This window comes from Anopheles merus, chromosome 2L (genome assembly GCF_017562075.2).
Source record: "Anopheles merus strain MAF chromosome 2L, AmerM5.1, whole genome shotgun sequence".
Lineage (NCBI taxonomy): Eukaryota > Metazoa > Arthropoda > Insecta > Diptera > Culicidae > Anopheles > Anopheles merus.
Window position 1 is genome coordinate 43,210,703 of NC_054083.1, and position 18,790 is coordinate 43,229,492.

General features: G+C 48.1%; 2 protein-coding genes across 2 annotated transcripts; both read right to left on the reverse strand.

The window, feature by feature from the left end:
• Positions 1-5,904: 5,904 nt before the first annotated feature.
• Positions 5,905-8,004, reverse strand: LOC121592887 (fatty acyl-CoA reductase wat-like). Its single transcript, XM_041914751.1, has 4 exons — positions 7,745-8,004; positions 7,330-7,669; positions 7,008-7,266; positions 5,905-6,942 (listed from the first exon to the last, which is right to left on the reverse strand). The coding sequence occupies exons 1-4, from the start codon at positions 7,867-7,869 to the stop codon at positions 6,107-6,109; spliced, it is 1,560 nt and encodes a 519-aa protein (XP_041770685.1). The 5' UTR covers positions 7,870-8,004; the 3' UTR covers positions 5,905-6,106.
• Positions 8,005-9,297: 1,293 nt separating this feature from the next.
• Positions 9,298-17,932, reverse strand: LOC121592348. The gene is given in 12 exon segments (XM_041913748.1): positions 9,298-10,176; positions 10,254-10,512; positions 10,567-11,083; positions 12,100-12,310; positions 12,313-12,365; positions 12,430-12,537; positions 12,605-12,785; positions 12,861-12,976; positions 13,087-13,279; positions 13,357-13,958; positions 16,550-16,801; positions 17,756-17,932. Coding segments are annotated over 11 exon segments (3,222 nt in total). The 5' UTR covers positions 16,717-16,801; positions 17,756-17,932; the 3' UTR covers positions 9,298-9,361.
• Between the last annotated feature and the right edge of the window lie 858 nt (positions 17,933-18,790).

The following is an 18,790-nucleotide window of genomic DNA, read 5'->3' on the forward strand; positions in this document are numbered from 1 at the left end:
TTGATGCAAAATATTAACGATTTTCATAGGTAAACAATGCTTTCTATATTTTAATGCTGTAAGCAAGTAATGCCGACCATATATTCTCTTCTATTTCATTTATTCATAAAGTTTTTTTTTCATTTTTTGATAAAAATAACGGTCAAATAGAAATTTGGAATCGCTTGAATTTGACTCGAAAATAAGCACAATACGAAAAGAGGAAGAAGAGAAACGTCATTCTCCATACAAAATGTATGGAATACCCGGATATGCTGGTTGCCAACTTACGTGGTAAAGTTAAAAAAAATATCAAAATAAAATATTTACAGGCTGTTTAAAATTACAACATATGCACTAAAAAATCATAAATAAGAAGTTGGGAGGCTACGGAAAATTTCAGGTCAATAAAAGCAATGAATCAAAAGTTATTGCAGTTCGAAGCTGAAAAAAATACCCGGGTATCCGGTTGCCAACTTAAAGGTTAAGAGATTTGACCTGTTGTCTTGATTGCCGCGTGTATAAATTTGATTCTGTGCCCGGTTAAGTGATGCACACATAAGAGATCGCAAATCAGATTCGAACGCAGAACTGCTAGGATGCCAGAACTACCGGCTAGCACTGCACAACGAAACTGTTCTTTACAAGACAGGATTAATTGCCAATAAAAGCTTATTCATGAGCAGTGTCATATTCGTTTGGAAGTGTTAACAGTAAAAGTAATGGAAAAAGAAGATTGTGAGATAAAATAATTCAACTCGTAAGAGGATTTTAAAACATAATACCTAAAACCTGAAAAAAAATTAAAACAAATAAATAATTCGTGAGACAAATAAGCGCAATAAGAAGAACAACCATTTCGTTATTTTTTTCATCGATTTTTTTTCAACACCTGACTTTTTCTGTTCTGTTAACTCCACCCTCAACGCGCTGTAAAGCATCAATCGGTCGATACGCACACTGTCACGCCACCTAATGCAAGGCAGACCATACAAATAAAACCACACAAAAACAAACCGCTCGCCTTACAAATGTGACCCAGTACCATTGCAGACGACAATACGCCGCGTCTCGCTATTATGCCAAAGCACCATACCACCCAATTCCACCCCCCCCCCCCCCCCCACTCCCTGACAATCTCCCCTCCCCCCCCCCTCGTGGGATAGGATTATCTTTCCTGTCCGGGTTTAAAATGTGCGCTGAACGATCCGATTCCTGCACCACGGTACGGGCAGGCAAGTACCAAAGGGGGCCGGGCGGGCCCTCGAAGTATCCCGCGAGAAGGAAGGTATCGTAAGTTGGTGCAAAGTGACACAGTTTAAAATTTTATAAGGAAATGGAACCAAATCCATTTCAAAGCAGATAAGCCGGGTAGGTAGTGCAGTCAAAACGACGGTGGAGGAAGAGATGTTTGCGTCCAAAACGACGACGACGCCGTCTCAGCCAATCGTCAATTTATTTAGAATGCATAGACAGTTCCAGTTGCGCTCGGAAAGGGAACCCTGCTTAGAGAACAGTCCTCTCTCTCGCTCTCTCCTTCCCTCTCTGGTATCTGGTTTACCATGTAGTGTCATATAGTAGCCCATTTTTTTCTTTTTTTCCTCCATTTGCAACGCTACCAAAGCTTGCTCTGACGTCGCGCTCGTCGTGATGTCCTTTTTCGCGCTCATGCAAACAAACAGAACTGCATCCAGCCAGCGCAATCTTTAATGCAGCCAGACCAGACCAGACAGACGGTAATGATTTGGATGCTAAAAGCTGTCGCCCTCCTTTTGGCTTCCCGCCTTGCACCCCTCGACACTCCCCACGTCTGGGCGAGACAAAGTTTGCAGCGGAGAAGTTCTACCCCTTTCTCGTTGCGTCGTCCATCGGCAGGCTGTTGGCTGTCGTTGTGGCCGTCGTGCTTAGAAGTCGAAACAGGGAACCACCCGAATCTTCACCCTCGGAGTATGGGTAGGAGGAGGGACAGTATGTGTGTTGTTGCATCGTTCCAATTTTGGAGATGCACAAAACCTGCCTCTTTGACCGGCTCTTTGTATCGGCTCTCGAGGAAAGAATGGGAGAGCAAGAGCGCAGGCCACCGAGTTAGTGTGTGTTAGGTTTGTGTTTGATTTTTGTTATGATGATTGTCGCGTTGGTTGTGTGTATTTTTTTTCGCTGGTAGTTGGTTCCTACCTCGTTTTACGCTCGTCGCTTCCGCTTTCTTCTGCCGGATGCAGTTGGAAGATGCTGGGTAAGTGTGCTGTCCGTGTGACATAACCAAGGAACCCATGCTTATGGCACAGCGGATGCAGACATTGTTGATATCAGTTTGACCTACATTAAGTGAGGTAAAATATTGCGAAGCGGCGAGGGGGCGAGCGCATCTTTGGCCTGGGCTGCTAGACGAGCTAGAGCGAACAAGACTTACGACTGAGTCACTCTGCGAAAGAGACAATGTTACGAGGTACTTAATCAGTTGTTTTCTTCTTAAGCTAAATAAATGGCAAAAAATTGTTGGAGAACTATAAGAGAAAATTAATTAAAGGCTGCAAAGAAGCGATCATCATAATATTCATAATGGCCAATATTAAACACCTGCAAGATATCTGCAATACAATATGATGTTAATTGGTATGAATTTCTTTATCTTTAAGAAACATCTCGTTAATTACATTGAGCAAACCTACACATCAATTACTGAAAGCCTACACGTTGAATTCTTAACAATATTATTAAACCAACCCCTGAATATCATAGCTTTATGTACCAATGGAAAATAAGGAAATATTAAAAGAGTCTACAGAATTTAGCTCTTCCAGCAAGAACGATTTAAAACGTATTACTACTAGTCTGGTCAAATACAAGGCTAAAAGCTCTGCCCGAAGTCTGCTCCAAAACAGCACCCAATTAAATTTATGTTACAATTAAAAGTTTTATACATGTTTTGACCAACAAAAAAAAAAACAAAAAGAAACTCCTCTACCAACAGACACCATTATTTCCACTCCGTAATAGGTATCCTTTCGCTCTCGATCGTTCGTTCGTGACAAGTGTCTTGCGTGGAGATAAAATAAAATACACACTCGCGCACACACACACACACACACACACACACACACAGCAGCGTGCACAAGTAATCAAACATGGTCTTCTAACGAAAGGTGCAGATACGAGGGGGGGAGGAGGGGGGTGCAGCAAAGAGCGAGCACAGCCTGGCAAGCGCAACCGAAGCAAACGAAACGAAAATCTCATTAACATTAACAATTGCAATTGATGTCGTTTGCGTAGCGCGCAGTCAAAACAAATTTATCAGCCAGACGGTGCCAGAGCTACTGCTCTGCAACTGCAACAAGAACCCACGGCAGCATAAGATGCATCCAAGTGCATTGCACACAAAAAATATAACAAAAAAAAACATTCACAGACACAGAGGCAGAAAAGGGTAAAAATGCAATAAACCAGCCACGGTGCATCATAACAGCACAACAGCCACAACAACAAAAATGCATCCAACAAAACGAACTGCAACAAATCAAACCACAGCAGCACGCCCACTTTTGGGCGTACAAATTAATTTACCCCCGGCTTCCATGCCATGCGTTTCCATCCCGCCCTTTCGGGCGCGGGATTTGGCTACCGAATTGCAGAAGCGAAAGCATTGCATGCCAGCTGCCTTGAATGAAAAGGGAAAGAAACTAGCAGAAGGTTCGTTTAGAGAGGCCCACAAAACGCCCACCGCTACCAAAAGTAAGAGCCGAAACAGCGCTCCCCAATGCTGGCTGGCTGCTTCGCGTTCTGCTGCCCGCAACACGTTCTAACTGGCCAGCCCGTTTCGGAAGCCCGTCCGTTGGGGCGTACATGAAAATCATATTTTACTGTTTTATTGCTCCTGTTTTCTTTTATGCTCCCCACCCCAGACGGAGACTGCATTCGATTACAGCATCGGACCGCTTACCCATCCCATAAGGTGGGAAGCTCTACTCCCCCTGCCTGCGGCCACAAGCAGTTGAGGCAACACAAAACAAAACAAACGTAATGTGGCAAAAGTACGTCCTCTGCGTCGCTCCGGAGTGTGCGAGAGGTCGCATGAAACGTCGCCCCCCACCCCCCCCCCACCACCCCCGTACAGAAACCCTTTCGTCTTTATTCGTCGTGTGTCCGTGCGACTGCATCTGCAACATGCAATCACCCGCGCACTTTCCACCCTCCACGGGCATCTCTGTCTGTCCCTTCCGACCGGCTCTCATTGATTAGCGCTTGCTGATCGGACCACGTTCTTCCTCATGTGGCCTGCATGTGTGTGTGTGTGTGAGTGTGTGTGTGTGTGTGTGCATGTGCATCCGCGACTGCATGTCTCGGCTCGGCACTGTCTCGCTTGCATAACCACAGGCCCGGATTCTCACCCGGTTCTACATAGAGGCGCAAGCGCGCGCGCGCGCGCGTAACTCGTCAGCCGCGTCCAATAAGTCTGCCAGACAGCCAGACGGTTGCTGTCGTTGATTAATCGACGCTCGAAGCCCCCACGACCGTCCAGACCGGTGTCCAGACGCTTCGGTACGGCCGGGTCCAAACACTCCCCCCCCCGTCGTGGCTGGGCGAGGGTTTCGGCGAGACGATGGCGAGCCCACCGCGCGATCTGGTTTCGCTGCGCTATCTAACCTTCTGCGCAACAGCGCACCCCGAAGCTCCGCAGGTTGGTTCTAGCGGTGGCTGAGGTGACCAGACGCAATGGGAGCAAAGTGGGAACGGAGGGGACGTCTGGCAACTTTTTCTAACGCCTTTCGATTCTCGCCATCGCCATCGGAAATGTTACACCTTCTGTTGCCTTTTTTCTCTTTCTTTTACATCTCCTCCTTCCTTCCTTACCCGTACCCCGTAAGTGTTGGCGGAGTTCGAAGAAGACGAGTTTGCATCTCGCATGCAGCTCACTACCGTGCAGCTGTCGGACACGGTAGCCGGTGTCGACGAATGATGTCGCATGTCACCGCAATGCAGTGTCTCGATGGTTACGATTGGAGTTTTGCCTTGTTTGCTTCCAGAATATAATTGTGGCATAAAACTGTGCTGTCATTTCCAGCACACTCTTCCACCGCCACAGCACTGCTTTCCTCTTTGGGGGGGTTTTTTTACACCACTTTGACAAATTTTGATGATCTTCTTCTGCTACTGCTGATCTTGACCTTCAATTGCATCAACTTCGCGTTGCCGTTCACGTAAATTTCTCCCTCGTTTATCGCAGCGTATGCCTTCCCCGAATGCCAATTACTAGCTGTCATTAACTTCCTCGTACTCCCTGCCTTCTCCAGCTCCATCGGAACATGTCTCTCTGGGTCTGAGGCTGGTTGGAATTAGATGCTTTTTGGTTGTTTTTTCGATTTTTTTCCCTGGACAAAAGCATAATTCTTTACGTCCCACAACGTTTTCGCGTGTCGCGTTGTTCGTCATTTTATGACCGTGAAAAAGTAAAACCCCCAAAACAAGAGACTGGCTGGTACTGGCTACCGAAAACAAACACGAACACAACGAAACACTGTAGCCCAGACAGAAGCGTACAGAGCGCACGGTGCGATAATGACCTAACTGTTACGCGGGCGCGCACGCCGCCCATAGGATGATGCGCAAGGCTCCTCCGCAGCTTGACTTGGGAAGTGTGAGTGTGTGTGTTTCCTTCTTTGCAAGCCAAGCGATTGTTAAGTAACAGCTTCACTCATTTTTTGTTTTTGTTTTGTGTCCCTCCCAGTGTCGCTGGAGGGTTTTAAGAACAGAAAGTCCTCCTGTCCTGCATTACGTTTTACGACCTGCTCGAGTTGAGCGATGATTCGTTGGCGTTGGATTGAGGTGAACAGAGTGTTTGCTCTGTGGAGTGTAAATGAGACTCTGCTCACCGTTCGATAACGAGACAGATGATGAATTTAAATTGCAACCGCACAACGTAGGGAACGGCTTTACGGTGGGCGAAGAGGTGAAGCAAAGCCGTTGGCGAAGAAGTTGGCTTTATTTGGCGAATGGCATATCACATGAAGAAGATGTCGCTAGAAGACCTAATAACACACGTCCTTACCTTTGAGTCTACGCTCTCTAGGAAAGCGCAGTTCATCTAGTTCCTATCCTACACAAAAACACCCTGCACCTCGTCTTCCCCCTATCATATAGCTTCAGCTGCTAGACACTCCTCCAAGTTGCTCTCGTGCAGCCCCGTAAAATCAATGTACCCGTACGCGTGCAGTACCTTCACCACCAAGTACAGCATCCCACCGTACAGCACCGCCAGCAGACACCAGTGCGCAAACGTTCGCAACCGGTGGCGGCGCACCGATCTCTCCAACGTGCTCCACGGATCGCGCATCAGGTACTGCCGCAGTCCCTTGATCTGATGATCCAGGAAGCTGTTCCACTGGATCGCCTTGGCATCGCACGGGAAGTACTGCTGGTCACCGGCCGCCATCGCGTCCAGCACGCGGCGCATACGCGCCGTCCGGAAGCACCACTGGTTGTTGGTGAAGAAGCGCAGCACGGCGGAAAAGCGATGCACCTTCCGGTAGAGCTTTAGCACGCGCGGCTTCTGACCACCGAGCTGCAGCAGGGCGTCGAAGAACAGCGCCGGCAGGACGTGGTACAGGATGGACAGCACGTCCGCTACCAGCTTGTAGCGGGTCGTGTTGTACGTCGTTATCCACAGCGACTTGTCGAACGGGATGCGATCCTTCCAGTGCTCCAGCTGGTGCTGCGTTTCGCGCCAGCTCACCGGATTGTCGTCCGTGGTGCAGTTGTACACGTTGTCCTCCTCGCGATGGCTCGCCGCGTACCAGGTGACGGCGAGCGTCGCGTTAATTACCGTGTCCGCCGGCACGATGCTCGCCTTGTAGTCCATGTGGATGTGAAATATGCGCAGGACGCCGGTTGCTGCGCCGCACACTACGCCGTTGAAACCGTACAGGTTGTCCGTCCAGCCAGCGATTGGATCTTCCATGGTGGTTGTAACTGGACAGGAAGCGGTAAAAGGTATTACAGGTGGCATTACATTTCCTCTTTGAACGGGTTCTTACTGATCGAAGGTCTGATGATCGCTACCGGCAGCTTCGCTTTGTAGCGCCGCACCATTTCCTCCGAGAGCGATTTGGTGAAGGCGTACGTGTTGGGCCATGGTTCGATCAGCTTCTTCGACAGCTGCTCAAACACGTCCGCATCGTTCTCGCTTTCCGACGCTTTGATTAGAACGCTCGGATCCAGTGGTGGATCGTAGAACTTCTCCTCGATGACGCCCAGCACGCAGTGTGAGAAAGCCGTCGAGATGTAGGTGAAAATCTAAATTGAGTGTAAAATGGACATTGTAAAAGGAAGAATTGTCTAATGGATTTCGTGACCCACCTCCAGCTGGCGGCATTTTTCGGCTATTTTCAACATCTCCTGCGTTCCGCGCACATTCGTTTGTATCGACTCCTTCAACGATTCGTCGAACCGCACATCAGCCGCAGCGTGCACGATGATGTTCGTCCGCTCGTATATGTACGCGAGATCATCGTTCGAAATGCCCACTCCAACCTCACTGATGTCACCCTCGATGAGCCGAATCTTGGACAGGTACAGCTGAGGATCGTTTTCGTAGTTAACAAACACCGCCTCCTTACCGAGCAGCTGCTCCAGCCGTTCGGTAGGGCTAAGCCCTTTCTTGCGTCGAAGGATCAGCAGAATCTCCGCCACATTGCATCTAAAATGGACACCCTTTTATGTAGCTTTTTCACACCCATATCCCCGATATCCCCCTTCCGCCTGCACAACTCACTTTATCAGCTTCTCTATCAGCAGCTTGCCCACAAACCCACTGCCGCCGGTAAGCAGCACGTACTTTCCGTCGTAGAAATCTTTCAACGGAGATCGGTACGCGCGGAACTCTTCCAAACTGACCATCGCTGGACCGACACTGTTCAGCTGACGCACACACACACACACACACGCACCGTTTGGCTGAAGGGAATCGATACGGGACCGTTTGCCCCGTGGACGCACAAACTGCAACTAACGCGATCGCTGGCGCGGTCTGCAACTGCAACCCAAGTGCACTGTGACCGATGTTTAAAGTTTAATTATAAGCTGCCGTTTTTCCCGGCCAATGGGAGTTCATTAACATTCAGTATGTTTTTTTTTTATTTCGGTGTTGCTGCTTTCGTTTATTTGAGCCTCACAAACACTACGAAATTGATCGGTCGTAAGGTGACGAATGTGCAGTTTTGCGCTAGTTTTCGAAGTGGAGCTGAGCGACTATGCGCTGTGCAGTATTTTAATGCGTCTTAGTGGCCGTGCCTATCGATTTCCCATGCTCATGGAAAATGTAATATTTTAATTGTCTTTATTTATATATCGCTACATGAGTTGATGCACTACATCAATTGATACTAACGTAAAATAGGAAATGAAACGACTCATGTGATAGTTTTTGAACTTATGGATGATATTCTTTTGCATTTCAACACAAATAACACATGTTAAAAAGTATAATTAAATATTTTTTATTTAGTTTTACTTTTTAGGCGATAATTATGGAAAATGCGTTAAAAAGCAAGTCACCGCAAGACTTTTCCAGATTTGTCTTCAGAAATATTGGAATAAAATTACATCCGTCTAACATCTTCTTTTGAGCTCCAACAAGTGCCGCTTTGTCTAACTCTCTATGTGCTCCTGAATTAGTATAAAAAAACAATGCATAATTCATATAAATATATACAAGCAAAGCTGAAACATGCAAGAAAATGTTGAAAAGCATAGTTTCACAAAATATTGGAATAATAATCAAACATGCAACAAATTAAATTCAACCAAATATGAAAACGAATAATGTTACACTGCAAGCAGCTAGAGAAAACAAATGATGGACACAACGAAAAGGGATTTTGATTGCTAAAGAAAACAGATAACGCAACCAGAAACACCGAGAACAACAGGCTGTCACCTCACTCGTTCGGTAATTTTGGCCACTTCTGCATTAGTGTTGTGTGGTCGTTACCGGTCGCAACCCAGAAACAACTGCCAGCAATGTTGTTCAATACCTTTAACGCCTTCGTTCTAAACATGAGCATGGCTACGCTACTGAACACACGTTTTAAGCAAATTTTGGAGGGCAAAGAACTGTCAAACCGTATCACACACACCCACACACACATATGCAAACGCTGCCACTATACAGGTAATTAGCATTAGCACCAGGTTCATCCAACGGCAAAGTGACCTTCCTGATCAGGGAAGCGCTCACCGCATTATAAATAAATCGCCTAGTGACACTTAAATTACAAGAAGCAACCCATACGCTCCACATAGCTAAGTAAGCTTAAAACTTCCTCATACAGTACAAAACAACGGCAATTTTTATTGAGCAATCGATGCACACGGTGGCGAAGAATGAATTTCAAGCAAATTGTGTACAACCCAAGAAGCTCCTCAGATCGGGCACGCCGGCCGCTTCCAGCAGGCGCAGGCCCACCACCACATACATCGAGTAGATCACCCCCAGCATGCACCAATGTATCAGCCGACGGCGCCGATAAATCTGTAGCGCCTCGTCGTTCGTTTCCCACGGCTCGCCAAGCAGATAAACCCGGCAGCCCCGGATATGGTTGACGCCAAACTTGCTCCACACCACCGACTTCATGTCGCACGGGAACAGATGCCGATCCACTATTGCCATCCCGTCCACTACCTGGCGCATACGCTTGGTGGCGAACTGGAACTGATGGTTGGTGAAGAACCGCAGCACGTCCGAGAACCGGTGCACCTTCCGGTACAGGCGCAAGATCTGAGGCTTCTCACCCCGGCAGCGCATCACGAGGTCGAAAAACACTGCCGGTATGAGATGGTAGAACACCTGCAGAAAGCTAGCGACGTAGTAGTACCGCGTCGTGTTGTAGGTCGGTATCCAGAGGGACTTCTTCACCGCCACCACGCCCTTCTGCGAGAGGCAATCGTTCCGGATGTCACCCCAGGTCGTGTGGTTTTCGTCCATCGTACAGTTGAACACGTTCTCCTCTGCCGGGTGTTTGGCGGCGTAGTGGGCCGCCACCAGCGTACCATTGATGACGATATCGGCCGGGATGATGTCCGCCTTGTACTCGTCGCGAATGTGGAAGATCCTCAGCACACCGGTTCCGGCACCGCTCACGACCCCGTTGAACCCGTAGAAGTTGTCCGTCCATCCGACGATGGGGTCTGCGTAGGTGGAAGTCACTGGGAAGCGGGGAAGCAAATAAATGTAAAGCTATTATGTTGAGTCGATGTAGGAAGTCGCCTTGACTTTAACCTACCGATCGAAGGACGAACGATCGCTATCGGCATCTTGTCTCTGCGCCGTCGCACGACCTCCTCCGCCAGAGCTTTCGTGAACGAGTACGTGTTTGGCCACGGTTCCACCATCTTCTTCGATACAGCCTCCAGCTCGTCCAGGCGCGGTTCGTTTTCCATCATTTTGATCAACTCCAGCGGATCGATGTTGGGCGTGTAGAACTTTTCCTCCACCGACTCCTTTATGCATTGCGAAAAGGCGCTCGATACGTACACGAAGACCTGCAAAGTTGAAAGTTTCTTAGTCTCCTCCTCAATTATTCCACCCACACCTACCTCAAGATTGGCACATTTTTCGGCAATGTTAAGCAGATGATCGGTACCGCGAACATTCGTCTCGACCGACTCTTTCATCGACTCGTCGAACCGCACATCGGCGGCCGAGTGAAGCACGATGTGGGTGTGCTTGATCACGTAGTCCAGATCATCGTTGCTGATCGCTAGCCCGGGCCGGCTGATGTCTCCCTCGATCACCTTCAGCCGGTCGAGGTACAGCTCCGGTTGCTGCTGATAGTTTACAAACACTACCTCCTTCTTGAGCAGCGCCTGGAGCCGCTCCTCCGGGCTGACGCCTTTCTTGGAGCGCAGCAGAAGAAGGATCTCACGCACGCCACACTTGATCAGCTTTTCGATGAACAGCTTGCCCAGAAACCCACTGCCCCCGGTAAGCAGAACCGTTTTGCCGTGGTAGAAATCCTTCACGGGAGATTTGTTAGCGTTAAACTCCTCCAGGCTCATGATTTGTCCACGTTTTCTTCTTTCTCCTTGCCGGAGGAAGTGCGAATCAATACAAGCGGATAGTTGTCACCGCGGCTAGTTGTCAATTACTGTTGCGCGATCGTACGCATGCGGCCAATTTGAAGTATTTCTTTACACCGCCACCCGACTCTAATTAATTACCCCGACCTCGGCCGAATTGTAAAAAGGTTATAGCGGAATGACGTACACATTTGTCGCGTGTTGATGTGTGTATGTGTGCACGCGTAGTGTTGTGTTTGTTTTTCATTGGAATTAGTGAGAAAGGGTTCGGCCCTGGGTGGGACAGCTTCTACGGGTTCAATTCGGCAACTATGGATGAGATTTGAGGTGAGTGAGCTGAGGCACATGTGAAAAAGGATGATTTGTTCAACCCGTATGTGCGCCTTGAGATATGCAATCGTCTCACATGCTGAATACGATCAATGGCATGCAAGCACAGTTTTAAAATTGCATGCAAATACCTCAAGTGACAACAGGGTAGTTCATACAAATCCACGCAATGATAAGCCACATTTAGTAAGAAAAATCACACCTTTTCCAATTTGTTTCTTTTCAGCATTCTTACCTACTCTTATCTTATGATTGTCTTCGTAGACATCAGTACTATTCCCATCTTTTGTTGTATAAAAAAATGCTAGTCCCGTTCCGTTCCTTTTACCGTAAGATGTACTTTATTTCATTATCTTCCTAACAGTTGTTTGTTTTTCTATTTACATGAAAAAGCATTAAGTAGTAACGCTCGATGTCTACTACGTCATTCTAGCGTAAATCTTGAGTGAATATCCCTGCCTTCAAGCAGGACAAAACCCCAAGCGTTAACAAAATGCGCCGTATCTTTCGCATCGAATTTGTACAACCCACAGACACATGGAGTGTATGACACGCATACAAGCATCAGCAAAAAAAATGGCTTTCTTTACCTTTTATAACTTCCCGACCCATCCCCGATAGGAAGCCAACTGTAAAATTGCTTCCATTTTTCTATAGCGCGTGTTTGTGGGAGGACCAAACTGCAGGCAAACTCACGTCCTACGATGGTCGACGAGATGCTATCGCTCAACCAGCTTTAGAAGACTAACATCCCAACCGCCTTGCAGAGGTAGAAGATGAGCAGCGCCCAGATGGAGTAGTAAGCGGCCAGTATGAAGTAGTGCACTATCCGCATCTGCTTGTGGCGCTTGATCGCCTCCTCCAGGTTCTCCAGCGGCTCGTTGGCGATGTGCTTGCGCAACCCATGAATGTACGTCCAGAAGTAGTCGGCCCACTCGATCTTCTGAATGTTGCACTGGAACATAATCTGATCGTCCGGAGACAGCCTACGAATTTGAGAGAGCACCCAGTTGTAGAAGAAGAATGTCTAACCAATGGCAAATCACTTACTTTTCTCTCAGAGATTTCAAATTGTCATTCTCGAATGTCCATCGTCCGTTGGCAAAGTATTCGATGACTGTGGCGAATTTGTGCACCTTTCGATAAAGGTCCATAACTCTGGAATGATAAGAAACAAGCACATTGCATACATTGCATCTCAAAACATGTACCCAACAACGCCTACCTTGGTGTGCGTCTGATCACTCGCAGGTACGTGTCGATCAACAGTGCGGGCAGCAGATGGTAGATCACTTTGTAGAACTCGTACAGATACTTGTTCGTCGTCGTGTTGTGGCACACGATCCAGAGCGATTTCTTCGGCGGACAATGTTTACCCACCTCGATCGAGTACTTGTAGATCTTTTCTGCAGGTGAAAAAAGGTGGCGTTAGAAGCAGAAACAAAAATGCCCCACCCACCTCAAATGAAAAACACACGTACGGTACGAGATGGGATTGTCGTTTCCGGTGACACAGTTGTAAATTTTGGTGCGCGGTTTGGCCACACCCTTCAGCTCCCCGTTCGCCTTAGCCTCCGGCAGCGGTCGGTCGCCTTTCCTAAGGTGGTGATAGATAAAACTGTCTCGTTTAACAAGAGAGCGAACGAACTTCAGTGCTTGGACAGCGCCCCCGCCTGCCGCGGGATGGAAACAAAAGCTCTAGCTTACCGTTCTACGTAGGTTTGCCAGCCGGCAGCAAGCACCGTATTCACGACTATGTCCGCCGGTATGATGTCCGCCTTGTTGTTGTCATCCACGTGCATGATGCGAATGATGCCAAGCGCAACGCCCGCAATCACACCGTTCAGCCCGTAGATGTTGTCCGTCCAGCCACCAATCGGTTCCTCGTTAGTAGCAATCACTGCAGAATGAGTAGAGCCAGGTTCAGTGTTGTGCTTCCCTTTCAAAAACCTCCCTTTTGCCCACACCAACACCTACCAATCGATGGTCGCACGACGGCGATCGGAAGCAGCTCGCCGTACTGCCGCACCACGTCCTCGGTGAGTGCCTTCGTGTAGACGTACGTGTTCGGCCAGGGGTGAATGAAATCGTTCACCGTTTTGTTCATGTGCTCCTCGAACCGCTCGTCCATCGCCTCGACCAGCTGGATCATCTTTTCCGGCTCGGACGGTGGCGTGTAGAACTGCTCCTTGATCAGTCCCTGGGGGCAGTTCGAGTACGCGGTCGAGATGTACACGAACAGCTCCAGATTGACGATCTTCTCCGCGATGCGCAGCAGATCGCGCGTGCCGCGCACGTTCACCTCGATCGCTTTCTTCAGCGCCTGGTCGAAGCGGACGTCCGAGGCGGCGTGCAGCACTATCTGCGCATTGTTCACGATGTACTCGATCGATTCGTCCGAGAGGCCGAGGGACGGGTGCTGCAGGTCCGCATCGACCAGCTTGACACGCTCGATGAACGTGGGGCAGTCTTTCTTCAGGTTCATAAAGACGATGCTGCTGAACAGATCGTCGCAACGCTGCTGCGTCGTTTTGCCCTTCTTCGGCCGGGAAAGGAGAATAATCTGTCTGACGTTAATTCTGCAGGGGAAGAAAAAAACGAAGGAATTCAGTCGTCTAGGTTCTAGTGTTGGTTGCAATCGTTATCGTTTCTATAACCGTGTCTACCATACAGTCAAAGAGCACCGCAACATTGAATGTAAATCCCGGTAGCAATAGGTACTGCCCTATCCAGATCGAATTATCAATTCTAATTCGAAATTAGAACCCACCCAGCACAGCGAAACGGCCACAAATTCTAGAACACCGTTCGGTGGACCTAAAGCACCATTCACCTCATCATTACTTCGGTTCCACTTGACTTTTACGCACTTGAACTTCGCCTTCACCGACCGTCCCACGGTTTGGTTACACCTCAAACGACTAGAAGGAAATTCAAATACAACAAAAAACAGACTGCTACTTCGTGCTCTAGCTTCGATGACACGAGCTGTTACGAAGGCTAGCTCACACGTTTGTCCGTGCCAAACCGCGCACCCAACACTTCCCGATAACGTGAGTAAGCAATTCGGGCACTGGTCTGTAGCGGATTTTTTTTATTGCTAACAACTTTGTGGTCTAGGAGGAAGCACCTTTTTTCGTATCTTCCACATATCCGATTTTTTTCCCTTTCCATCGCTAAACTGCACAACAATAGCAGCCCTAATGTAGCGGTACGGCGTGTGTCCGTTCTTGCTGGTAACCTTCATTTGATTTTGGAGAGTGGCAAATGATGATGCTCCTCAAGTAAACCGGTTAGTGGTAATGAGAGAAATCCAAAATAATCATTATTTCTGACTGGGCAGAAGGCGACCGCAATGGCACGAAGACGAAGTAACAGAATTACGCATTACACGACTATAGCAATGGATTGTCTTTATGGGTTTGCCTGCCGGAATAAAACAATAATTTTAATTTTGCTTCCTACACACCAACCCTGCGTACTCTCGTTCGGGCAGGCAATCTTTATTATATGCCCATTACCGTACAAACGATCCGCCTGGAGGGCCACAATTGTCAACCTTCCTCGTCGCTGCTGGCTGCGAGGATCAAAGCGCGCAGGAACGCTGCTACCATTGCGTAAGGTACAATCTTCTGGCTAGAAGCGAACTAATCGAGTCTAGCGAAACCTGTTTACCCACAGCTAATTGGCATTCTATCCTAATCGGCGGAATGTGAGTGTGCATAGCATAAGAGTCTAACCTCCCATTAGCCGGGTGCAAACATGCGTATGAATGCAGAAATAGGCGCTATTCTCTGTAGCATCGACTGCAGTCGATGATTAAAATCTCAAAGAAACTCTGTGCATTCACCGTGATCATACACTTCACCGGTTAAGGCTTCATTCAATATTTATCGGACAACAGATCCATTTTGGTTGAATCTTCTGCTGTGGATGAACTCCAACAAGGTCACTGACACTCCAAAAAAAAGGGTGTAAAACATAAATGTTTAGTGGTTTACACGGCAAACAAAGCAGTACTCTCTGTGCCCAACACATCGTGCGGAGAGTTGGGCTATTGACAGCAATTGTTTCCAAAGAAGTACTTCATAAAAAGACAGCATGCAGGTGTACAACAAAAAAAATCTGTTTGTCAAGGTTACGTCAAGATCAATCGATCACCACGCATAATGATGTGTGATGCCCCATTACATGTGTACTCCAAAAACCATCAACAAAGCCTAGGCAGTTGCTGAGAGCACGATACAGATTTTGGTGATAACTTGCGGAAGTACATAGATGCGTACGGCGTCATCTTCAACAATGTTGTTTGCCGCAGGTAGTACGCGTCTCCACTCAAGGCTATGTTGAAAGAACGAATTTTCAGTCGCAAATTATGTCTCCGCTCGGGTTGCAAACACTTTTTTACAGAACTTTACCACTGCAAACCGACATCCGGGATGCAAAACGTGCTTTCGCTACCGAAGCAGTAGGCGCAGCAGCAATAGCAACAGCAGCTGTATTGACACCCTCACTTAGCACAGTTGTATTACACCGGATTCGTAATGATTCGAAAAATTAACGCTTCGGTACCAACTCTCGTTTGAATTCTGATCTGAACCGTACGCCTTACTCTAGGTTCTAGGAATAGAGAAACATGGAACTCTGTTTCTGACATTTGCTAGTACTTTTCCAATAAAACATTCTAACTAGAACTACATTTCCTACTCATGAAGGTAATCTACCTGCTGTCACTTTCTCTCCACAGCCACCTTCACAGTAAGCAGTAAACAACAGCTTATGACGTCGTCCCTATCATACACCTGCACCCAGCGGGTGGTATCACCCGTTTGGATATTGCATTACCGCTGCTGTATTCCTGCAACCACTATTGCCAATCCCCAGCACAGCCGAGCCGTGCATTAAACGACATCAAATCTCGTTCTCTCTTTCTCTGCCTTGCGGGGCAAAGCTTTAAACGCGGCAGCAACAGCCGTTTTCGCCGTTTTGCAAACAGCGACTTTCCCGTTTTGTCAGACGTGCTTGTCCCCGCGCTCAACATGCGGGTGAATAATTAATCGAATACTAACCGTCGGCCCCTTCATCGTCCCATACTCCCCGATCACCCGGGGAGCGCAATGATCCAGAATGATAGCAAAACGCTCAGAACGTGCGTTGCGTGGGATCTTACCTGAGCAGCTTCTCGATCAGCAAGCGCCCGATAAAGCCGGTACCTCCGGTGATCAGCACACACTTGTCGCGATAAAATTCCATCACCGGGGTGGACGTGATCTTGCGCTCCTCCGTCATCGTCAGCTCGTTGTTGTGGCCCGACTCTGCGCTCGCTCGAAGATCCATCCTCGCAGGGCCGTTGCGGGTTGCTGCGTGTGGGGAAGTTTTGTGTTCCCAAAAACAGGGCGCAGGGCAGACGTAGACCAGAAGCCTGTGAGAGGAAGATGACAGATAAGGTTGATAATTATTAGAACATCATGAACAACAGCAACACGTAATGAAGTATCCCTGCGCGACAACACCATTCGGAACGGAAAAGGTCGTTCGACTGCCCAACATTTTAATGTCATTTCAAATTCACTTTCCACTCCTATTTAGCCGCACGACAAACTGCCCGCCCTTTTCACCTTACGCGCACGCTACTAGCCACATTCGAACAAACACGAAGTAACACACATATGCACACACAAACACAGCTAAACCATATCCAAACGACTATCTAATGTCACTCGCCAGCAACGTGCACAATCGGTAGACTTAATCGAAATGCAAACAGCTTCGACAATTAAAACTCAAATGCGACGACGGGCGGAATCGATGGAAGCGCTTTCGCTTTTCTTCTGCCGCACAGTCACACCACCACGTGGCCTCTATTTAGCTTTACCTACTGCGTGAGGCGTTGTACTGGCAGCGTGTACTAAAAAAAAAAGTTACAGTGTTTATACTACCGAGCAAATAGTTTTAAACCACAGCAGAGTGTCCACTCAGGCTATTGCGGAGGAAAGGGCTCATTACATCAGTAAGTAAACATCGCAGCTGTGAATGCGTCTCTAGATCCTCGTTTACTTTGCGATGCGCTTTCACTGCATCTTTCCTGTGCATCATTTACATCATCACACTTCATAAGCCTTATGACATGTTGGGCCTGTCGCTTTGTATTCTGCTCAATTTGCGCTGCATAAAGCGCATAAACTATCTACTAAGCTTAATAGCAACCCAACCGTTTACCTATTCCATGCACGTACCCGAAACTACTGCTCTACCTTTCCCAAATACGAATACAAAAAACGATCCACCAATAATTCACGCTAACAGTCACGATTACACCGCATCGCGCGTGCCCTAACCTGCTTGAAACCGCCACTAACCGTTCGGAGACTATTACCGTTTACGCTCGCCGATCGATGGCTTGGAAGACACCGATCAATCAGGTAGTCTACTACTGCTGCTGTTGCTGTGGCCTACCAGGCGCAGGTTGCTGATGTTGGCGATCGACGGAGAAAATTTGCGTCCGCACGGCTCAAGCTGATTCACTGTACTGGCCACAACGGAGCGGTAATTTCATTTTTCACCCGACTTGGCAGCCGAAGCTCCACCGCTCCAACACCACACGGCATCAAGTGCCCGGACCCTTCGCCAAGCACGCCTCCCCCCTTCAAACGTCGCACGAGTCAAGTTGCGCACACAGACAAAGGACACATACACATACGTGCAATTGTAGAGGTAGTACCCCTTCCCCTTGTTTACATACCGCACCGGCAAAGAATGGAGCGATGTGCGTGCCAAACAATTACGCCGATCGTAAGTGTGATCGTGTTAGATTTTGAAGGGGGTTTTGGAGGATCTTCGCAGGAGGTTCGTCGCTTAGGGAGAGAATGGTAGGTTAAGAATGATTTTGTCTGGTTTGTTCACTTCAGTTTTTTTTGGACCCTCTCACATCCTACATCCCTTCCCCGGAAGTTACCTTCTCATTTACATGTGTGTGTGTGTTCACGGATACAATGTCAAAATGTGTGTACTTTGCAGCTCACACACGGGATGATATGCGATCGGCAATCGAAGACAGGAGACACAGGTGTTTACATACGTTAGCGGCAGCATTACACTTCATCCAACCGATTCAACGACCGGTATCGTGCGATTGGCAAGTGCCCATTAGGAAATGCTTTCTGAACGACGGACAGAAAATTGCTGACCAATATCTACGTCAGTATCCGCCAGCGTGAGCGATCGATCCTGCCCCTACTACGCAGACCTTCGAGCACCACCCTCGGTGAATGACGTAAATGACTGGGGTGTGCACGGATTGGATGGGTTGGTAATGCCACTGTCGGTGTATGTAGTTCAATTACTGTCGCAGAAAAACCAGGAAGAAACCGAAGCATGGTAATGTGTGGAACAAACGCTCCTTCACAATGGC